The sequence below is a fragment of the Ranitomeya imitator genome, chromosome 2 (genome assembly GCF_032444005.1).
Source record: "Ranitomeya imitator isolate aRanImi1 chromosome 2, aRanImi1.pri, whole genome shotgun sequence".
NCBI classification, from domain to species: Eukaryota; Metazoa; Chordata; class Amphibia; order Anura; family Dendrobatidae; genus Ranitomeya; species Ranitomeya imitator.
Genome location: NC_091283.1, coordinates 175,917,831 through 175,940,629, shown reverse-complemented (window position 1 = coordinate 175,940,629; position 22,799 = coordinate 175,917,831). Strand labels below are relative to the sequence as shown.

The 22,799-nt window shown below is 46.9% G+C and overlaps 1 protein-coding gene across 2 annotated transcripts in view; it reads right to left on the bottom strand.

The window, feature by feature from the left end:
- Positions 1-22,799, bottom strand: part of KCNT1 (potassium sodium-activated channel subfamily T member 1) — a 370,149-nt gene that overhangs the window by 238,135 nt on the left and 109,215 nt on the right. For both annotated transcript variants that reach the window (XM_069748033.1, XM_069748032.1), the window contains exon 2: positions 3,581-3,724. In XM_069748033.1, coding sequence (XP_069604134.1) covers positions 3,581-3,724 — 144 coding nt within the window. The remainder of the gene's footprint in view (positions 1-3,580; positions 3,725-22,799) is intronic.

Genomic DNA, 22,799 nt, shown 5'->3' with positions numbered 1-22,799 from the left:
ATGATTCATTATCCCCATTGACTGCTAAAAAAGAATAGGGTCAAGACCACACTTTTCCCCCCAGGGTTGGACTGATGCCACAAAATGACTGTGACCACTAACAGCTAACTGTCACTATATGAGTGGTCGTAACCATGGATACCTAAGCTACTACAATGCCCTGCACATGGGTAAAGCGACATAGCAAATCAGAAGAACTATACTACATTTCTAATTGAAGGCATTTGCTATTTTTATTATTACTACACCTACTACATATTGGGATAGGATCTTGGAGATGGGAATACCACTTTAAGTCCTGACTGCAGTAAGGTCATCCTAATAAAACAAGGGAGAAACTGGTGAGATAGTGAAGTCCCAAGATAACCAATAAAGAGGATGTGCACAAGACTGCTGTATGTAGGGCTGAAGGAGCTGTCCATGGTGCTCAACTTCCATCAAACCCAACATGACCCCCTCTTACTGGTCACCACCTATTGGGAGACGCAGTAGAGGATCGGAACCACGGACAACTCTAATATTATTATTATTATTTATTATTATAGCGCCATTTATTCCATGGCGCTTTACATGTGAGGAGGGGTATACATAATATAGTTGTATACAAGACCCCTTCCAAGTTTTCACCTTTTTGAGAAGTGCAGGAGAGGATCAGCACCATGGACAACTAAAATAAAGTCACATACAAGACCCCATATTACTGGTCACCCTTTCTAGGAGGTTCGGCAGGGGATGGATAGCTCCAAAATCGTCAAATACAGGACCCAGTCTAACTTGTCACCCCTTTCTAAGAGGTGCAGCAGATGATAGCACCATGGATAATTCCAACATAGTCACATAGAAGATCCCTTCTTACTTTTCAACCATTTTTGAGGAGTGAAGGAGAGGATCAGCACCATGGAAAACTATAATATAGTCACATGCAAGACCCCTTCTTACCGGTCACCCCTTTCCAAGAAGTGCATCACCATTGATGTCTCCCATCTAGATACATACAGTTGTGGCCAAAACTATTAACACCCCTGCAATTCTGTCAGATAATACTCAGTTTCTTCCTGAAAATGATTGCAATCACAAATTCTTTTCACAAATTATCTTCATTTAATTTGTCTTAAATGAAAAAACACAAAAGAGAATGAAGCAAAAAGCAAAACATTGATCATTTCACACAAAACTCCAAAAATGGGCCAGACAAAAGTATTGGCACCCTCAGCCTAATACTTGGTCGCACAACCTTTAGCCAAAATAACTGCGACCAACCGCTCACGGTAACCATCAATGAGTTTCTTACAATGCTCTGCTGGAATTTTAGACCATTCTTCTTTGGCAAACTGCTCCAGGTCCCTGATATTTGAAGCTCACATATAGCTACACACAAGACCCCCTCTTAGCGGTCACCCCTCTAGGAGGTGCAGTAGAGGTTCAGCACTAAGGATAGCTCCCATATAGCTACACACAAGACCCCCTCTTAGTGGTCACCCCTCTAGGATGTGCAGCAGAGGTTCAGCACTAAGGATAGCTCCCATACACACAAGATCCCCTCTTACCAGTCACCCTTCTAGGAGGTGCAGTAGAGGTTCGGAGCCATGGAGAGCTCACATATAGTTGCACACAAGACCCCCTCTTACCGGTCACCCTTCTAGGATGTGCAGTAGAGGTTCGGAGCCATGGATAGCTCACATATAGTTACACACAAGACCCCCTCTTACCGATCACCCTTCTAGGAGGTGCAGTAGAGGTTCGGAGCCATGGATAGCTCCCATATAGGTACACACAAGACCCCTCTTACCGGTCACCCTTCTAGGAGGTGCAGTAGAAGTTTACCACCATGGATAGCTCACATATAGTTACACACAAGACCCCCTCTTACCGGTCACCCTTCTAGGAGGTGCAGTAGAAGTTTAGCACCATGGATAGCTCACATATAGTTACACACAAGACCCCCTCTTACCGGTTACCCTTCTAGGAGGTGCAGTAGAAGTTTAGCACCATGGATAGCTCACATATAGTTACACACAAGATCCCCTCTTACCCGTCACCCTTCTAGGAGGTGCAGTAGAGGTTCGGAGCCATGGATAGCTCACATATAGTTACACACAAGACCCCTTCTTACCGGTCACCCTTCTAGGAGGTGCAGTAGAGGTTAGGAGCCATGGATAGCTCACATATAGTTACACACAAGACCCCTTCTTACCGGTCACCCTTCTAGGAGGTGCAGTAGAGGTTCGGAGCCATGGATAGCTCACATATAGTTACACACAAGACCCCTTCTTACCGGTCACCCTTCTAGGAGGTGCAGTAGAGGTTCGGAGCCATGGATTATTATTATTATTATTTATTTATATAGCACCATTGACTCCATGGTGCTGTACATGAGAAGGGGTTACATACAAGTTACAAATATCACATACAGTAAACAAACTAACAATGACGGACTGATACAGAGGGGCGAGGACCCTGCCCTTGCGGGCTTACATTCTACAGGATTATGGGGAAGGAGACAGTAGGTTGGATAGCTCACATATACTTACACACAAGACCCCCTCTTACCGGTCACCCTTCTAGGATGTGCAGTAGAGGTTCGGAGCCATGGATAGCTCACATATAGTTACACACAAGACCCCCTCTTACCGGTCACCCTTCTAGGAGGTGCAGTAGAAGTTTGGCACTATGGATAGCTCACATATAGTTACACACAAGACCCCTCTTACCGATCACCCTTCTAGGAGGTGCAGTAGAGGTTCGGAGCCATGGAGAGCTCACATATAGTTACACACAAGACCCCCTCTTACCGGTCACCATTCTAGGAGGTGCAGTAGAAGTTTGGCACTATGGATAGCTCACATATAGTTACACACAAGACCCCCTCTTACCGGTCACCCTTCTAGGATGTGCAGTAGAGGTTCGGAGCCATGGATAGCTCACATATAGTTACACACAAGACCCCTCTTACCGGTCACCCTTCTAAGAGGTGCAGTAGAGGTTCAGAGCCATGGATAGCTCACATATAGTTACACACAAGACCCCCTCTTACCGGTCACCCTTTTAGGAGGTGCAGTAGAGGTTCGGAGCCATGGAGAGCTCACATATAGTTACACACAAGACCCCCTCTTACCGGTCACCATTCTAGGAGGTGCAGTAGAAGTTTGGCACTATGGATAGCTCACATATAGTTACACACAAGACCCCCTCTTACCGGTCACCCTTCTAGGAGGTGCAGTAGAAGTTTGGCACTATGGATAGCTCACATATAGTTACACACAAGACCCCTCTTACCGATCACCCTTCTAGGAGGTGCAGTAGAGGTTCGGAGCCATGGAGAGCTCACATATAGTTACACACAAGACCCCCTCTTACCGGTCACCATTCTAGGAGGTGCAGTAGAGGTTCGGAGCCATGGATAGCTCACATATAGTTACACACAAGACCCCCTCTTACCGGTCACCCTTCTAGGAGGTGCAGTAGAGGTTCGGAGCCATGGACACACAGAACCCCTTTTACCATTCATCCCCTTCTGGGAGGTTCAGCAACATGGACAGCCGCTACAGTCAGTTGTCATCCCACAGTTTTCCAACCTTACCTGTCATCATTCTGGAAGGTCTGGTCTCCGAGCAGAAGGTCCCTGAATCTGTATCTTGGAGGCAGCGGAGGGACCTCTGTCTCCAGCTCATTCATTTTCAGGGTGCTGATGTCTAGGATGACCCCGCTCTTGTCAGGTGAAAGCCTATAAACAGAGAAGAAGAAAAGGAGGAGGTGGTGGTGACTGGAAGTTTGCTGGAAGATGCACAAAATCACAACACTGCCGCCCCCATGAGGGAGCCGTCAGCCGCTCTATGCCCTCCTCCCTGCTGCTGATCCTTACATTAGGGTGAGATAGTGCCAGGCATGTTAAGGGACCAGGGATCACCTCCCTCTGCAGACTGAGCAGATGCAGCCGCTAAAGCAGAGACACAATGACAGCCTGAGAGGAGAGCTGAGGAAACATTGCAACCCCTGGAGAGGGTGGGGGCTGTGCATGGGCTGTGCTCCACTACACCATCTTGGCAAAAAGGGTTAAAGGGCAGCATATCATACCCAGACCTGGAGGACTGGACCCATCCGAGCAGCCATATTCTCATGTCTGCCGCACCGTACAATATGGCAATGGCTGTACACTGGATGAAGACAATATTGTGGGCAGATCCAACCTCAGAGACACTGGGAGCAGCAGCAGCGAGGGAGGCATCGCTGTACAGAACCTGGGACCACTGACGGATGAGCGGCAGCCCACAGAATGGGAGCTAAACCGATCCTCACACAATACCAAGCTCAGCACATGAGAATAGAGGACAAGCCAAGGACTTCACTTTTAGGGGATTAGCCAATTACATCCTATAATATATTTCAAGAGCTGCATTCACAGTTCTGCTATATGTTATTGATAACAGTGAACCTGTTATCATACAAACCAGTAACAGCTTATCTCAGCTCCTATAAGGCTGTAACTCCAGAGAAGAGGCAATGTATGTACACAGTGACTGCACCAGCAGAATAGTGAGTGCAGCTCTGGACTATAGTACAGGATGTAACTCAGGACCAGTACGGGATCATTAATGTAATGTATGTACACAGTGACTGCACCAGCAGAATAGTGAGTGCAGCTCTGGGGTATAATACAGGAGGTAACTCAGGATCAGTAATGTAATGTATGTACACAGTGACTGCACCAGCAGAATAGTGAGTGCAGCTCTGGGGTATAATACAGGAGGTAACTCAGGATCAGTAATGTAATGTATGTACACAGTGACTGCACCAGCAGAATAGTGAGTGCAGCTCTGGAGTATAATGCAGGATGTAACTCAGGATCAGTAATGTAATGTATGTACACAGTGACTGCACCAGCAGAATAGTGAGTACAGCTCTGAAGCATAATACAGGATGTAACTCCGGATCAGTACAGGATCAGTAATGTAATGTATGTACATGTGACTGCACCAGCAGAATAGTGAGCACAGCTCTGGAGCATAATACAGGATGTAACTCAGGATTAGTACAGGATCAGTACTGTAATGTATGTACACAGTGACTGCACCAGCAGAATAGTGAGTGCAGCTCTGGGATATAATACAGGATGTAACTCCAGATCAGTAATGTAATGTAAGTGCACAGTGACTGCACCAGCAGAATAGTGAGTGCAGCTCTGGGGTATAATACAGGATGTAACTCAGGATCAGTCACTAGCAGAATAGTGAGTGCAGCTCTGGGGTATATTACAGGATGTAATTCAGGATCAGTAATGTAATGTATGTACACAGTGACTGCACTAGCAGAATATTGAGTGCAGCTCTGGAGTATAATACAGGAGGTAACTCAGGATCAGTACAGGATCAGTAATGTGATTCTATTGATTAAGGGAACGTCACTTTTGAGCACCGTCAAGAGGTGGAAATTAGGGGATTTTTTTTCCTTCTGGTCAGACGGACTTTCCTGTCACCCCCAAAGAAAACGGCGTATATGCATGTTCTGATAGGAGCCAGACTGCTCATACAGACACATGTGGCTTACCATATACTGTGGCATAGTCTAGTTTCCTGCAGATATAGGAGATATTTGCAAGTCTAGTGCCCAGCTAAGTGTGGCCAAGCACATCACATACGGTCAGCTGAACCTCTTCACTTTAGTGGGACCATCGGAGTTGCATCTTGTATATACATATAGCACTTTATCTATGCAGTGTTGTCATTTCATGATATTTGTGCTTAGAGGTGGTGACTTATGGTTCTGTATTCAGACCTTTTTAAATGGTTTTATATGTTTGTCATCTTCTTTGAGGTGTAATTAAACATTTTTTGATATTTTGACATATTTTATAGGTGTGCATACCATTATTGGTCGAGTCTTTTTTCTTTTGTGTTTAAGCTCGTCTGAAGACAGTTCTTTCAGTTGAATAAAAAAACTAAATTTGCTTGATATACCTTTATATGCTTGAAGACGTTGGTCAAGAGAAGCGATAAACTGATCAATGATAGGCAAGAAAGTTTCCGTTCTGCATCTCCAGAGTGGAGAATTTTACATGTTTTGAGATATTTATCCCTATATTGGTGGGAGGCCCCCGCCCGGTGGTTGGCCCAGGGCCCCCCTAAATCCTGACCTGGTTCTGGGATTCCCACAGATCCAGAGAATAAAGGGGCAGCAGCGCTGGTGTGGCGCCCAGGCCACCTGGAGGTGCAGGGAACTGCAGCGACCCTGTTCACTTCCATGGGGCTGTTCTGCAGGTGCCTGTACAGCGGGTGGCAGTGGCGACCCCTTACTGGATGTCACAGGCAGAGTTGCTTTACAGTTGCAGTCCCCAGGCACACAAGCTTCAGAGCTGTAATCTTATAGGGAATGTCTGGGCCATTTGAAGTCTTCCATGACGGCCAATGGTCGGACTACATTCCAATATGCCTGTCAGCTCTTGCCCAAATCTACATACCACTCTGGGTCTAATAGGAGGAGACACCGGACCATGGCACTGCTGCTGATATAGCATGCCCTGGCACCTCCTGGTATCTGCAGCCGCTGCGCCCTTTGCCATTTACAGAATTCACATGCCCACAGATCACACAACCTGCTCAGAGCGCGATCACTTGTTAGCATAGGGCCACAGTCCCAATATGGGAGACCTTTAAGTGTGAACCGAATTAAAGGGGCTCCCCAACTCTGCAAGTTATCACCTATCCACGGCTTTAGGCTGCAAACCTGAGCAAATAGGGGGTATGGCTAACTCCACCTGGGCTAAAGTCTGCAACATTCACTTGACAGGTCTACAGTCTATCCAATGTCATTTCAGCTGAAATCTCCGATACCTCCATCCCTCACATGGGCTGGATGGATGGCTGCAGCAGTCACTCCTCACAGGCTGCATTGAGACCTCCCCTCTGACAGGTCCTATCTTTGGGAACCCCACCAAATGCACAGCCTACATCTTAGGCTACTTTCACACTAGCGTCGGATTCGGCCCATCGCATTGCATCGGGCCGAGATTCTGACGCTAGTGCAGCGCCCCAGAGATCCGGTCGTTGCAGTAACGTCGCTCTGCCACTAAGGGGAGTGATGGTACGTCTGATGGCACTGAAGGAATTCTACTGACCAGGTATCACCAGCACACATTAGACTTCACACTCCGGCCACTAAGGGGAGAAAAAGGCTTTATTTATTGGGCCACTCCTCACACTGGTAAAACTAGGGATTGGATAGGCAGTTAGTCAGAAGCTGACTGGGTTGGATTCAGGCAACATCCCGTGGCAGGGGGTGTTGCAGGGAGAAGATTCAAGGGGGGTGCCTGTCAGGCGTGGGAACCTGGCAGGTACCTAGCGAACAGAACAGAACGTTACGGAACCGCGCCTGCACTACCTTGCGGCGGTATCCTAAGAAAGAGACACGAAGCGAAGGATATTGTGGAACAGTGAGAAACGAGATCAAGCACAAAGGAGAGCCAGTAGGAGTCGTGCCCCGAGAACGGCAACATTCTACTGAGGCGCGTAGCCGGTGACCGAAACACCGAGGAAGTAACTGACTCTATGCCTTACTTCAAACTCCGCAGGACAGTTAATTATAGGTTGGCTGTCTACCTTACATCACCTAAGCAGACATAGGGGGCAACGCGTGGAGAGGGGCGTCTCTAGGGTCCCGGAAGAGCTCAGAGCCTTCCCGTCATACGGGTGCGTCCTAGCCATAACATACCTGGGGGACGAGAAACTAGAAACATCTGGAACGAAAGAGAACGAATTAGAAAGAACTAGAAAGAACGAACGAACGAGAACAGAAGTTGTGAGGACTATTCAGAATGCTCAGCAGGGTAGCACTACAACACACAGGCGCTAGTGGTAGGCAACGATTTCCACCTGCAAAGGGAACTCTGGATGTGCCCATCAGACCGGCCGGTCTCAGATAGCCCTGTTAAACGTGCTCTGGATTGAGGATCCTGAAGTCTTCAGTAAAGAGGTAAAGAGACTGCAACCTTGTGTCCTCATTATTGACTGTACCTCATACCATCACCATCTACATTACTGGGAAGCCCTGGGGACATACTTCACCTGTGGGAAGGTATACCATCTAGCTGCCATTCCATCACCCCAGCGGACCCCAAGCAGCGTCGGTCATCCTGACCGAACACCACAGGTGGCGTCACGAATCCCTGACAGACTCCTATCACCTTTTATTGGACGCCCCTTAGCAGGGTCACGGACCGGGTCCAGACACCGTGGCAACCCCAGAACTGAGACAGAAAGGACCGGTACCGAGTAACCTGTGGCCCTGTATCTGGGGGCGCTCCACTATCGTTTCATACGCCGCACAATGGGTGCAGCGGATGCATTTCTCCGGCGCATCCGCTGCCCCATTGTGAGGTGCGGGGAGGTGGGGGCGGAGTTCCGGCCGCGCATGCGCGGTCAGAAAAAGCGGTCCGTCGGCAGCAAAAAACGTTACATTTAACGTTTTTTGCTCCCGGCGGTCCGCCACAACACGGCGCACGTGTGTCAATACGTCGCAATGCGTCGGTAATGTTACTTTATGGGACAAAAACGCATCCTGCAAACAACTTTGCAGGATGCGTTTTTTCCCCTAAACGACGCATTGCGACGTATTAAGAAAAACGCTAGTGTGAAAGTAGCCTTAGACCTATACACCTCATGTGGCTGCAGCCACAGACTGACTCACTTCCCTCCTCCATCCCCTATAAATGTATCGTTCTACAGAGCCATCTAGTGGCAGTAGAAGGCCATTACACTGAAGTGACATACACGACACATGTACGCTGTGCATATACACTGCGGGACCCAGTGCTAAATGGCTTCTGTAGCCTCTTCTGTTCTCAGTTCAGAGGTCCAACATCAGGGCCGGACTGTGGCATTTGAAGTTACACAGGCCCACTTGTCACATGGTCAGTAGTGTAATACCGGGGGGAGGGGGGGTGGGGGTTGGCAAGGGTGCTGGCGCCCCAGGCCCCGCGCTCTCAGGGGGTCCACCCGAAGCTACGCTACTGTAACTGTATCGGCCGCACGCAGCGCACCAATACAGTTACATTCTGCGACAGAGCAGGGAGAATCGATCTCCCTACTCTGCCGCTATGGGGCCCCCCACCATCATAGGAAGATAAGCTGTAGCGGCATTTAGCCAATACAGCTGATCGCAATGATGGGAGAAGGAACGCTGTGCTGGGGGTCATTATACAGTGTTAGAGCCATCAAATAGTTTGGGGGCTACTAAGGAGTCAGTATACTGTGTGGGTGCATTATTCTGTGTATAAGAGAGCATCATGCTGTGTATAGGGGAGCTGTACAGGGGGACACTCGGGACTTTATTAAATGTAAAGTGGGCACTTATTGTTATAGGGGAACTCAGGTTACTGTGACTATCAAAGGGGCACACAGGGCAATATTACTTTCTAGGGGAAAAATATGGGCACTGTTTTCTAAGGCACTTGCACCCGGCATTACTATATTGCAGAGAGTTGCTTTAGAATTTAGAGGGCACAGAGAACCACAAAGCAGGTGCAGTAATAGGGACACATAGGGCAGCAGCGGCTCAGTGTTGGGGTATCAGGTGCAGTAATAGGGACACATACGGCAGCAGCAGCTCAGTATTGGGGTATCAGGTGCAGTAATAGGGTCACATACGGCAGCAGCGGCTCAGTATTGGGGTATCAGGTGCAGTAATAGGGACACATACGGCAGCAGCGGCTCAGTATTGGGGTATCAGGTGCAGTAATAGGGACACATACGGCAGCAGCGGCTCAGTATTGGGGTATCAGGTGCAGTAATAGGGACGCATACGGCAGCAGCGGCTCAGTATTGGGGTATCAGGGGCAGTAATAGGGACGCATACGGCAGCAGCGGCTCAGTATTGGGGTATCAGGTACAGTAATAGGGACACATACGGCAGCAGCGGCTCAGTATTGGGGTATCAGGTGCAGTAATAGGGTCACATACGGCAGCAGCGGCTCAGTAGTGGGGTATCAGGTGCAGTAATATGGACGCATACGGCAGCAGCGGCTCAGTGTTGGTGTATCAGGTGCAGTAATAGGGACACATACGGCAGCAGCGGCTCAGTGTTGGTGTATCAGGTGCAGTAATAGGGACAGATACGGCAGCAGCGGCTCAGTATTGGGGTATCAGGTGTAGTAATAGGGACACATACGGCAGCAGCGGCTCAGTATTGGGGTATCAGTTACAGTAATAGGGACACATACGCCAGCAGCGGCTCACTATTGGGATATCAGGGGCAGTAATAGGGATACATATGGCAGCAGCGGCTCAGTATTGGGGTATCAGGCAGTAATGGGGGACACTGGCAGGACAGGCCGAGGTCGACGTGCAGGCTGCTGCAGCTGCAGACCGGATGAGCAGGTGGAGGCGGCAGGTGAGTACAGTACAGTGAGGCGTGCCACGTGGCGTGAGCTGGGGGTGGGGGGGTTTGCTTGCCTGGATTCAAAAGGCAGAGATGCAGGACACCCTGGGGGCAGAGATGCCGGACACCCTGGGGGCAGAGATGCCGGACACCCTGGGGGCAGAGATGCCGGACACCCTGGGGGTAGAGATGCCGGACACCCTGGGGGCAGAGATGCTGGACACCCTGGGGGCAGAACAGAGATACGGGCATGATTGGAGACACGGGGAAGAATGAAAGACATGGCGCATGATTGGAGACACTGGGGGCAGGATTGGAGACAGATCATGCAGGATCATGGGGCAGGATGGATACGATGGAGACAGATGGGGCAGGATGGGGAGATCATATGGGGCAGAATGGATAATCATGAGGGCAGGATGCGAGAACATATGGCTGGAGGAATGAGACACAAGGGGCCAGGATGGGGGATATTATTACCATAGGGGCTAATTAAGGGATATTATTACTGCAGTGATATATATATTTTTTTGAGTATACTGTTTTAAATGGGGGGGGTCCTGTTACTGTGTAGAGTGACACTGTCGCCTCTTTTTCTTCATGTGGTGTAATGTAGAAGTTGGGAAAAATTAAGTAATGTGTTCTGCAAGCGGAGCTCGAGATAACTGTGTTATTTCCTGCAGAGACAAGTCCTGGCTGGAAGAAGTGATGGCGGTATGCGCTGGATGAAAGATGAAGGACTTCACCTAGAGACGTCACTGGTGAGTCAGTGTGTTACCTATACACTGACACTATACACTATATACAGAGCTCCTGTGCATAATGTCACCAGTGATCACTGTATTACCTGTACACAGACACTGCATGCTAAGTACAGATCTCTTGTGAATACTGGCACTTATGGTGATGGTATTGTGTTTTTTTTTATTACTGATCAGTATTGTAGTATTCGGTCACTATGTGGTGGCAATATGTGGTCAGGTCATGGTGCGGTGGTATTTGTTCCTTGTATGTGATATTATTCGGTCACTAATGGTAATATGTGGTCTGGTCATGGTGCGGTGGTATTTGTCCCTTGTATGTGCTATTTGGTCACTATGTGGTAATAATATGGTGTCTGGTAATGGTGTTGTTGTATTTGTTCCTCGTATGTGATGTTATTCGATCACTGTGGCGGTAATATGTGGTCTTGACATGGTGTAGCGGTATTTGTTCCTTGTATGTGATACTATTGGTCATTTTAAAAATTCAAAAATAAATAAAAATATACCTAAATTGTATTGCATATTTTAACAAATATTTAATAGGTTACAGCAGAGTAGGGCCCGACCAAAAGTGTCTACCGTGTTATGGTGGCGGCTTAAAAAATCTTTTGGCCAAAACAAAAGCTGCTGGCTATATGTGTGATCTGGTGATGGGAACTGTTAATGTGTGATAGGTGAGAAGTGGAGTTTTTCCAAGAGAGAGCGGTGGGACTGTGAATAGTTCGAGGGATGGAGCGCGGAGGCGGGGCTGGTGTGAAGCCTGGGCGGAGTCTCAAGGGGGCCCCGATAAATTTGCCAATATGGGGCCCCGAAATTTCTAATGGCAGCCCTGCCTACTGATGCCGCCTCTGCTCTGCTACATCCGTACTGATGCCGCCTCCGCTCTGCTACATTCGTACTGATGCCGCCTCCGCTCTGCTACATCCGTACTGATGCCGCCTCCGCTTTGCTACATCCGTACTGATGCCGCCTCCGCTCTGCTACATCCGTACTGATGCCGCTTCCGCTCTGCTACATCCGTACTGATGCCGCCTCCGCTGTGCTACATCCATACTGATGCCGCCTCCGCTCTGCTACATCCGTACTGATGCCGCCTCCGCTCTGCTACATCCGTACTGATGCCGCCTCCGCTCTGCTACATCCGTACTGATGCCGCCTCCGCTCTGCTACATCCGTACTGATGCCGCCTCCGCTCTGCTACATCCGTACTGATGCCGCCTCCGCTCTGCTACATCCGTACTGATTCCGCCTCCGCTCTGCTACATCCGTACTGATGCCGCCTCCGCTCTGCTACATCCGTACTGATGCCGCCTCCGCTCTGCTACATCCGTACTGATGCCGCCTCCGCTCTGCTACATCCGTACTGATGCCGCCTCCGCTCTGCTACATCCGTACTGATGCCGCCTCCGCTCTGCTACATCCATACTGATGCCGCCTCCGCTCTGCTACATCCGTACTGATGCCGCCTCCGCTCTGCTACATCCGTACTGATGCCGCCTCCGCTCTGCTACATCAGTACTGATGCCGCCTCCGCTCTGCTACATCCGTACTGATGCCGCCTCCGCTCTGCTACATCCGTACTGATGCCGCCTCCGCTCTGCTACATCCGTACTGATGCCGCCTCCGCTCTGCTACATCCGTACTGATGCCGCCTCCGCTCTGCTACATCCATACTGATGCTGCCTCCGCTCTTCTACATCCTTACTGATGCCGCCTCCGCTCTGCTACATCCATACTGATGCCGCCTCCGCTCTGCTACATCCATACTGATGCCGCCTCCGCTCTGCTACATCCATACTGATGCCGCCTCCGCTCTGCTACATCCATACTGATGCCGCCTCCGCTCTGCTACATCCATACTGATGCCGCCTCCGCTCTGCTACATCCATACTGATGCCGCCTTTGCTCTGCTACATCCATACTGATGCCGCTTCTGCTCTGCTACATCCATACTGATGCCGCCTCTGCTCTGCTACATCCATATTGATGCCGCCTCTGCTCTGCTACATCCATACTGATGCCGCCTCTGCTCTGCTACATCCATACTGATGCCGCCTCCGCTCTGCTACATCCATACTGATGCCGCCTCCGCTCTGCTACATCCATACTGATGCCACCTCTGCTCTGCTACATCCATACTGATGCCGCCTCTGCTCTGCTACATCCATACTGTGAAGAGCAGAACAAAAATGATTACCTCAATGAACAAAAATAAAAAAAAAAGAATTTGTGATAAATATTGACCTGTCCATTCAAGGACATTTTAGCTATAGTATGAAATCCTGTTTTTCTTGTCTGTGGAATTGCCTTTGTACTGTTTGTTGTGAAACTGCCGCCCACGAAACTGTTTTCTTTTCTTTTCTTTCTTTCCTGTTTTGTCTCTTTGTTTAAACATGCAAAACTTGTATAACCACTAAACCTACTGAAACAACTATATAAAGAAGGGATAGCACTTTGAAGGCAGGCGTGCTTCAGAGACTTCCCAGTGATACACTATACAAGACGTGTCTTGTGTATTATTTCTGGTGATTCCCCACTTCCAAAGGCTGCTCCGACTGAGTGTGATCCCGACATTTCCTGGCGCCTGAACAGGGACCCGAGGTCTGTGTATTCCTTCAAGAACACCGGCAGAATACGAACGAAAAGAGAATCTGGGATAATGGACGGCAGATGAACAAAAACCTGGCCAGGTAAGAGACACTGTTAGATCTCTTATATCTGCCCTGCACTGTCCGTAAGATTTTCTGTGTCGTGTTCTTTAGCGGGTAGTTCTAGTAGAGGAGGATACCTATAGCTCGGGTTCTTGAACTATTTAGGAATTGATCACCTCACGGAGTACGGCATTGAATGAGAGTGAATGTGAATAGAAGGTGTGTGGAAGTTGGGAATAGCCCTATAAGCCGCCCAGGGGGTTGAAACAGAAGAAGTGACTGTCCCACTGGGCAACGTGGTTGCGTCCTTTCGGGGAGACCTCCGCGCCTATGTTCAATCTCTGATCCTGTCTTTGACAAAAACCTGGTGACGGATAAGTGTATGATAGTATGAGCCCAGGACAGATAAATTAGCCTGGGACAAGAATACGTTGTATGTGATAGTATAAGCCCAGGACAGATAAATTAGCCTGGGACAAGATACGTTGTATGTTCTTTTTCTTTTTCTGTCTGGTTGCATTTGTGTTGTTTGCTATAGGTGTAGGAATCAGGATTTTCTTACATCAACACAGTTTAAACATCCTAGCTCCTTAGGAAGAAGGTAACGAGGTATTCTCATACCCAAACGCCACCTAGGGCAAGAAAAAAGACATCCTAGCTCCTTAGGAAGAAGGTAACGAGGTATTCTCATACCCAAACGCCACCTAGGGCAAGAAAGCTCAGGATAAGAAAATGGGGAATAAGCAAACAAAGTCGGAACCAGAAGAATTAGATATCTACACTATCATAAAGGAGAGAAGTGGTGAAGATGCCACTAAGGGGCTGAAAAAGATTTTTAGTAAGTTTGGAGTTACTAGGGCAGAAGCTTTTAGTAGAAAACTATGGGAAGGAATTCAGGAAAGGAAAAAAGGCATAATCAGAGACAAGAAATGGATAGATCAGATCCAAGCATTGATTGATGTCTCTAGGGTAGCAGAAAATGAGGGATGGACATATAATCAACAGAGTAAAAAGTGGTGTATTAGACCCACAGGCTGTGGAGAAAAACAAAATGTGGAATCTAAAAATACCCCACCCCCATACCTTAACCCACATGCCCCATCTTTTCTCCAAACACCACCTCAAAGTTTAGCCGGACCAGGAGGATGGGTATGTCCGCACTGTGGACAACAAAATCCAGACTGGAGAAATGATTGCCTAGCCTGTGGTACACCTAGACATGGCGCTGTACTTGCCCCTGTTAGGGTAGTACCAAGACCCTTTAGGGAACCTGGTGCTGACGGAGTAATGGGAACTAGATATCACCAAACTCGACAATATTTCCCTTGGTCCCCCGCTGAAGGCATGTCTCTCTTGCATAACGCACCAGATCCCACCCAGTGTCCAGTTAGATTTGCACAATATATACAGCAAATTATGCAGACTCACGCTGGAGTTTGGGCAGATGGAGAAGAATTATGTAGAATGAAAATGACTCCTGGACTCTTCCAGGAGCTATTAGCAAATCTACAGGTACATAGGCCCCAAGCAGGAGATGGTGCCTTACAAACGATAGAATCAGGTACACAATTTGTAGATCACTTAATGGTTTTCATGAGGGAGAGACAGAGGCAGAGAGGAACAACGGGAGTGGTGGCTCAGAAATCTGGACAATCAGTAGACGAATATTATCTAAGTGTAGAAAATAATTTCAGAGATGAAGGCATGGATCTAACCGCTCCAGGAATGATGAGGTTAGTTACAAAAACCTTTATAGATGGATTGTCTCCAAAAGTGAAGGAAAAGCTTAAGGCCGCAACCCCTGATTGGAGAATCTTGGAAGACCCACACCTGGCTAGACAGAAAGCTGTAGGGATAGAAATGGACTTAAGAGAAAATTCTAAGCCAGTAAGAATTGCACAGGCTAATACTGGCTCTGCTAATCAAAAGTTTACTTGTCATTACTGTAAGAAGCCAGGACATTTCCAAAGGGAATGTAGGAAGAGAAAAACAGATATAGATTCAGGAACCTTTGTACCCAAAAATAGGATAAATAACCCAGTGCCTGATCAAACAGACAGCTCAGAATGACTGAAAGTTATGCAGGTCTCTCTTCCTTCTAGAAGACCAATAATACAAGTTGAAGTTGAGGGTAAAAATGTACCTTTTCTGATAGATACGGGAGCAACATCCTCCATTTTAAATCAGGACTTTTTACCATATCCTGACAATATATCCTCAAAGGTTACATATGCAGAAGGGTATGATGGTAAAATTCAGGCGTTGCCCTTTACAAAACCTTTAAATGTGAGCTTTGGCCCTAAAACTTTTGTATCCAAATTTTTATTTGCTAAAGGTGCACCTACCTGCTTGTTGGGTACTGATGTCTTAAGTAAAATGGATGCAAACATCCATTTTAGAGAAGATGGCACAGTTATGCTGACCATCCCTGAAGATGCAGAAACTCTGGAACCATATGTTAGAATACAGGCAATGGAGGATTTTCCCGAAATTTACACTCAACAAGCAAAAATTGACTTGTCTCGGGTTCCTGACAGCCTATGGGCAAAAGGAGACACTGATGTAGGATTTTTATCAGTAGCTCCTATACTGTTAGAAACTGCCCCGGGAACCATATTACCTCAGCTTAGGCAATACCCCATCAGCGCCCAGCAAGAACAGGCGATTTCTCAACAAATTCAGGATTATGTGTTACAAGGTGTTTTGGTAGAAATCAGGTCACCCGCCAATACACCCTTATATCCTGTTAAAAAGAAAGTGTCCTCCAAAGAAACTATGGTGAAATATCGCATGGTGCACGACTTACGGGAAATCAATAAGGTTTTGGCACCGGTCACCCCTGTGGTACCGAATCCTCATACCTTACTGTCTCAAATTCCCAGCACTGCTGCATATTTTACGGTAATTGACTTATCAAACGAATTTTTTTCTGTGCCACTACATAAGAACTGTTGGCATTTGTTTGCCTTTACATTCAAGGGTAAACAATTAGCATGGACAAGATTGCCACAAGGTATGGTACACTCACCAACTTTGTACTCTGAAGCAATGCAGACCGTGCTAAAAAAATTTCATCCCAGAACCAGGAGTAGTCATTCTACAGTATGTAGATGACTTACTTATTTGTTGCCCTGATGAGCAGACGGCAGTTACCTCAACTGTTAATTTCTTAATTTTCCTAGCGCAAGAAGGCTGTAAAGCAAATAGACAGAAACTCCAGGCTTGTCAACAAACAGTCGTGTTTTTAGGTCACTGCATATCACAGGGCATCAGACACCTCACACCTCAACGTACGGAAGCCATACGTAACATGCTTGAACCCAGGAATCACAAACAGCTGCGTGCTTTCCTAGGTATTGTTTCACACTGTAGACAGTGGATCATACATGCAAGTCAACTCATGCAGCCTTTATATGACTGTATTGCCAACACACCATATTCACTCAGTGAAGAGGCTAAACCGTCATTTTCCTCTTTGAAAACAGCACTGGTATCAGCTCCGGCTTTGGGACTCCCAGACTACACTAAACCTTTTCAATTGATGGCAGCTGAGATATCCTCACATGCTACAGGGGTGCTCACACAAAAACATGGAAACAAACAGAGACCTGTGGCATACATATCAGCTCATCTGGACCCTGTAGCTAGAGCCGCACCTTCTTGTGTAAGAGTAGTAGCCGCAATTTCACTGTTATTAGATAAAGCTTCTGAGATTGTTCTTGATCACCCACTTCTAGTTCAGACCACTCATGATGTACATGGCATTCTTAACCAGGTCCAACCTAAACATATTTCAATGGCCAGACACCTCCGTCTCCAATGTTCCCTACTACTGCCGCCCAACATTTCCTTTGCCAGGATTCAGACTCTTAATCTCACGTCTTTGCTCCCTTTAGAGTCTGAGGGGGGTACCATACCTGAGGAAACTGCACTCTCCAACTCCTTTGAAACTGCACTCTCCAACTCCTTTGACCCATCAAAGTCAATGCATGATTGTGTACAATTAATGGAACAAGAGACTCAGGGCTTATGTAATGTACGTGACAAGCCACTCTGTAATGCTACATTTGAACTTTTCATAGATGGCAGTAGATATGCAGATATGAATGGACAATTTCATACAGGTTATGCGGTAGTAACTCAGCATGAAGTGCTGAAAGCAGAACCTCTCCCTGCTAATCAGTCTGCACAAGAAGCAGAACTTACGGCATTAGTTGAAGCTCTAAAAATAGCCAAAGATCAGACAGCAAACATATACACTGATTCTAGATATGCACATGGCATTATTTTCGATTTTGGCGTAATATGGAGAGCCAGAGGTTATATGACTGCTTCAGGCCAACCTGTTAAACATGCCTCCCTCATTAGACAGATTCTGGAGGCAGCACAAGAAACTAAAGAAATAGCGGTGATAAAGGTAGCTGCACATGTGAGACTCGACACCGAGGAAGCCAGGGGTAACGATAAAGCCGATAAGGCAGCAAAACAGGCAGCACGTAAACCCTTACATCATGCCCACACACTAGATAGCTCTGAAGATGATGAGGAAAGATTGAAGGAAGCTCAGAAACAGGTAGACGACGAAGAACGAGGGCAGTGGCAGAAAAAAGGGGCAGAAGATCAGCAAGGATTATGGAAAAAAGGAACTTTGTTGTGTTTACCCAGAGCCTGGTACCCCGCAGTGGCAAGTGACCTCCACCTACCCATGCATGTGTCGGCAAATGGTATGATGCTCAAGGTAAAAGAAAGGTGGTTGGCTCCAGGCTTTGGTAATTTTGCTCGGAACATGTGTGCTGCATGCGCTATATGCCTGGCACACAATCCAGGTCAGGCCATTAAAACCCCAACCAAGCATCATGTAAGACCACTGTATCCCTTTCAAAGACTCCAGATCGACTACATCCAACTTCCTAGGTACAATGGATACGAATATGTGCTTGTGTGTGTGGACATGTTCTCAGGGTGGCCAGAGGCTTATCCAGTTCGTAAAGCCTCAGCAAAAACTACTGCCATTAAAATAGCACATGAACTGATACCCCGTTACGGCATGCCTGAGGTGATCGAGTCAGATAGGGGTACCCATTTTACTGGGGAAATATTCCAGAATGTTATGAAAATGTTGGGAGTAGAAAACCAGTTTCACACTCCATATCATCCACAGAGTTCAGGTAAAGTGGAAAGATTAAATGGGACAATAAAATTAAAAATCCAGAAGGCCATGGCAGAAACAGGAAAGCCTTGGACCGAGTGTCTACCACTTGCCCTGTATTCCATCCGAAACACCCCAAGGGGGAAGGCTAAGCTGTCACCACATGAGATTCTTTTTGGTAGAGCAGCAAATTTGGGTTGTTATTTTCCACAACAACTGATGTTGAATACTGAGACTTTAACTGCTTATGTACAAGAATTACAAAAACGTTTAACTAAAGTGCATTCGCAAGTTTTTGCTTCCCTTCCAGATCCAGAAAATCTCGAAGGAGGCCACAAGTTGGAACCTGGTGATCAAGTCTACGTGAAAAGACACACCAGAAAGACTCTGGAACCGAGATTTGACGGACCTTTCCAAGTCCTGTTAACAACTCCAACAGCAGTCAAGCTTGAAGGAAAGGCATCATGGATACATGCAAGCCATTGCAAAAAAGCAGTATAAGACTCATGATATTGATGTTAATAATGTTAACCTCAACGGAGGCATGGGAAAGACTGAATTCTCTAGCCCCTTTGAACAATAGATTCGTACAACATCATAGAAAATTAGTGCATGACTTGTTAAATAATACGCAACCCCTGGCAGATTGTTGGATCTGTACCCATTCACCAGTATCAGCCACAAGTATACCTTTTCTAGCAGTTCCCGTGTCAGCTGAAGAAATATTCGCTTGGCCTAATTGTTCAGACAACCTGGCCAACAACCAACCTGGCAATACTAGACTATGGAATACTACAATCGCCATACCAATTGTGGGATGGGTAGAATTTCCTTGGTGGCAGGGCAATCTTACAGGAAAAATAGACAACTTACAATATTTAGCATTCAAGGGAGGAAAATGGGTACCTAGGAATAAGACTGGATTAACTGATTTAGGACAGGTCCCCACTGAAAATCTACAGCTCAGTTTCAGTACAACCACCCCTTCCTCTGATGCTTTCAAACCTGTAGTATTGGAAAGATACATACATAATAGAAAATGGGAACATTCTGAGTTGTTCCCCCAAGGTGATGCAGACAGTTGTACAAGTAAGCCGGGGAACCTGGTTTGTAATGAATCCAATGAGTATGTCAAAGGAATGCCTGTATGTGGGAATCCCGCAGCCGGGTACTGTAGCCCCTTGGGACAAAAACCCTCTTGGTGTATGCTTCAGAATGTATCTAGTTTTGTGGATTTGGCTCACAGATTGGTATTGCAGCACTCAGCTTTGTGGGATCTGCCTGAGGGTACATTTTGGATATGCGGAGAAGGAGCATATAAATGGCTTCCCGTAGGTATAAAGGGTACTTGTACATTAGGACGCCTAACCCCGGCTACTTTCATAATTTCAAATAAACAAGTGAATATGCAAGCCGTGCCCAAGCACACACTGTATAAAAGAGCTGCAGATAACTCACCACGTCCCTCGGGGAGGCCGCATATAGTACAAATGGGAATTCCCAACAAAATTGCTAGTACCATTTTTATTTATCCTATGTTAACACAAATGTGGGATAAATTAGTTGGAGCCACGGATTATCTAGATGATCAGATTTGGGATATATTGGACATATTAAATACTAGTATAGCTGTACAGAATCAGCTTATAATAGTCACTAACCAACATACCCTGGTATTGGATTACCTAACTGCCTCACAAGGGGGTATGTGTCAAATCATCGGACCCACCTGCTGTCATTATATAGACCCGAATAGTACTATGAGTATGAGATTTAAATTAAAAGACGTACAACGACTCAGGGATCAGTATGACAAAGACAATGACCAAAATAAGGATAGCTGGTGGTCAGATACCTTTTCTTTTCTTAACCTGGCCAATTGGTTCAGAGGAATCGGTGGGTGGGTTACCGGGATTATGCAAAGCCTAATACATACAGTTATGGTTATTGTAATTATATATGTATTATTCAAGGTTGTACTCAAGGGTATCTCGGTATGCACAAATAAATTTTGTGTAATGGATGCGAGAATATAAAGTTTTTTTTTGTAATATCACAAAAAGAATGACTAAAATGATCGACAAGGTTTTGAATGGAATATGTCAAAGGGGGGATTGTGAAGAGCAGAACAAAAATGATTACCTCAATGAACAAAAATAAAAAAAAAAGAATTTGTGATAAATATTGACCTGTCCATTCAAGGACATTTTAGCTATAGTATGAAATCCTGTTTTTCTTGTCTGTGGAATTGCCTTTGTACTGTTTGTTGTGAAACTGCCGCCCACGAAACTGTTTTCTTTTCTTTCTTTCCTGTTTTGTCTCTTTGTTTAAACATGCAAAACTTGTATAACCACTAAACCTACTGAAACAACTATATAAAGAAGGGATAGCACTTTGAAGGCAGGCGTGCTTCAGAGACTTCCCAGTGATACACTATACAAGACGTGTCTTGTGTATTATTTCTGGTGATTCCCCACTTCCAAAGGCTGCTCCGACTGAGTGTGATCCCGACACATACTGATGCCGCCTCTGCTCTGCTACATCCATACTGATGCCGCCACTGTCTGGTCTCCTAGTAACAATTTTGCACAAGTCTTGACACCTGGAGATCAATCATATTGTGTAGTAATTCTGTGTTACATTTAGTAAAAACATTGGCTTTTCACTAGATTTCTAATGCACGGAGCCGATTTGCACCATCCACTAAGCTGCAGCTCTGCAGTGTGTGCTGGGACCTGTAGTTCCACTCAAGCTGCACAGCTATAAGCTAGTAAGTAACCCCTGCCCCAGAGACTGGGGGCTGCATATCCCACCTGTAGCTTCTAAAACTCCCAGCACAAAGTCTGCCTTCCATTCTCCGCGCAATAAGTAAAACAAGTGCAGTCCGCCCTCCTTCCCCCACACCAGCTGCAGGGGACTGAGGAGTCAGACTGGACACACAGCACTGACCTGCTGGAGGTCACTGGCAGAGCAGGGACAGGGAGCCTGGCTGCATCTGCAGTGAACTGGAGCAGCTCCTGATAGGAGGATAACAAGGAACCACGTGACACAGGCAGGTCACATGACTCGTCCCTGCAACATCTGCGCTCTGAGGTCTGCAGTGTATAGCACAAGTGGCCGCACCAGCTGGAAGACTGACTTACCGACTCCAGACTAAGACCCCGAACTAAAAAAAAAAAAATTCCTTGCTCGGGTGCCGCCCCTCCGCATCCTCCCGCCCCAGGCACGTGCCCTCAATTGCCTAGTGGCAAATACGGCCCTGAGTAAACTATACCACCAGTGACAAAATGAGCCAGTCTAGCGTATGTGCACATGTTGTGGATTTTGCTGCGGTTCTGCAGTGAATTGGCCGCTATGGATTCGCAGCCGTTTTCCATGCGTTGTACAGCACCATGTAAACCTATGGAAAACAAAATCCGCAGTGCACATGCTGCAGAAAAAAACGTGCGGAAACGCAGCGGTTTACATTCCGCAGCATGTCAATTCTTTGTGCGGATTCCGCAGCGGTTTACACCTGCTCCATAATAGGAATCCACAGGTGTAAAACCCGCAGGTGAAATCCGCACAAAAAACGCATAAAATGCACGGTAAATCCGCAGGTAAAACGCAGTGCTTTTTACCTGCGGATTTCTCAAAACAGGTGCAGAAAAATCCGCAGAGGTTTCATCTACGTGTGCACAGAGCCTTACAGAGCCATTAGGACTCCACCACAGCCTGGCGAGGGGTCATGTGTGACACATATCTGTATGCGGGTCAGCCCCTCCACCCCCACAGCAGCGTTTCAGTCATTTGCGACTCCATTGTTGCCGTTGTACAATATTTGCATCTGACTTAAAAACATTTCATTTTCAATTTGCATTTTGTTAA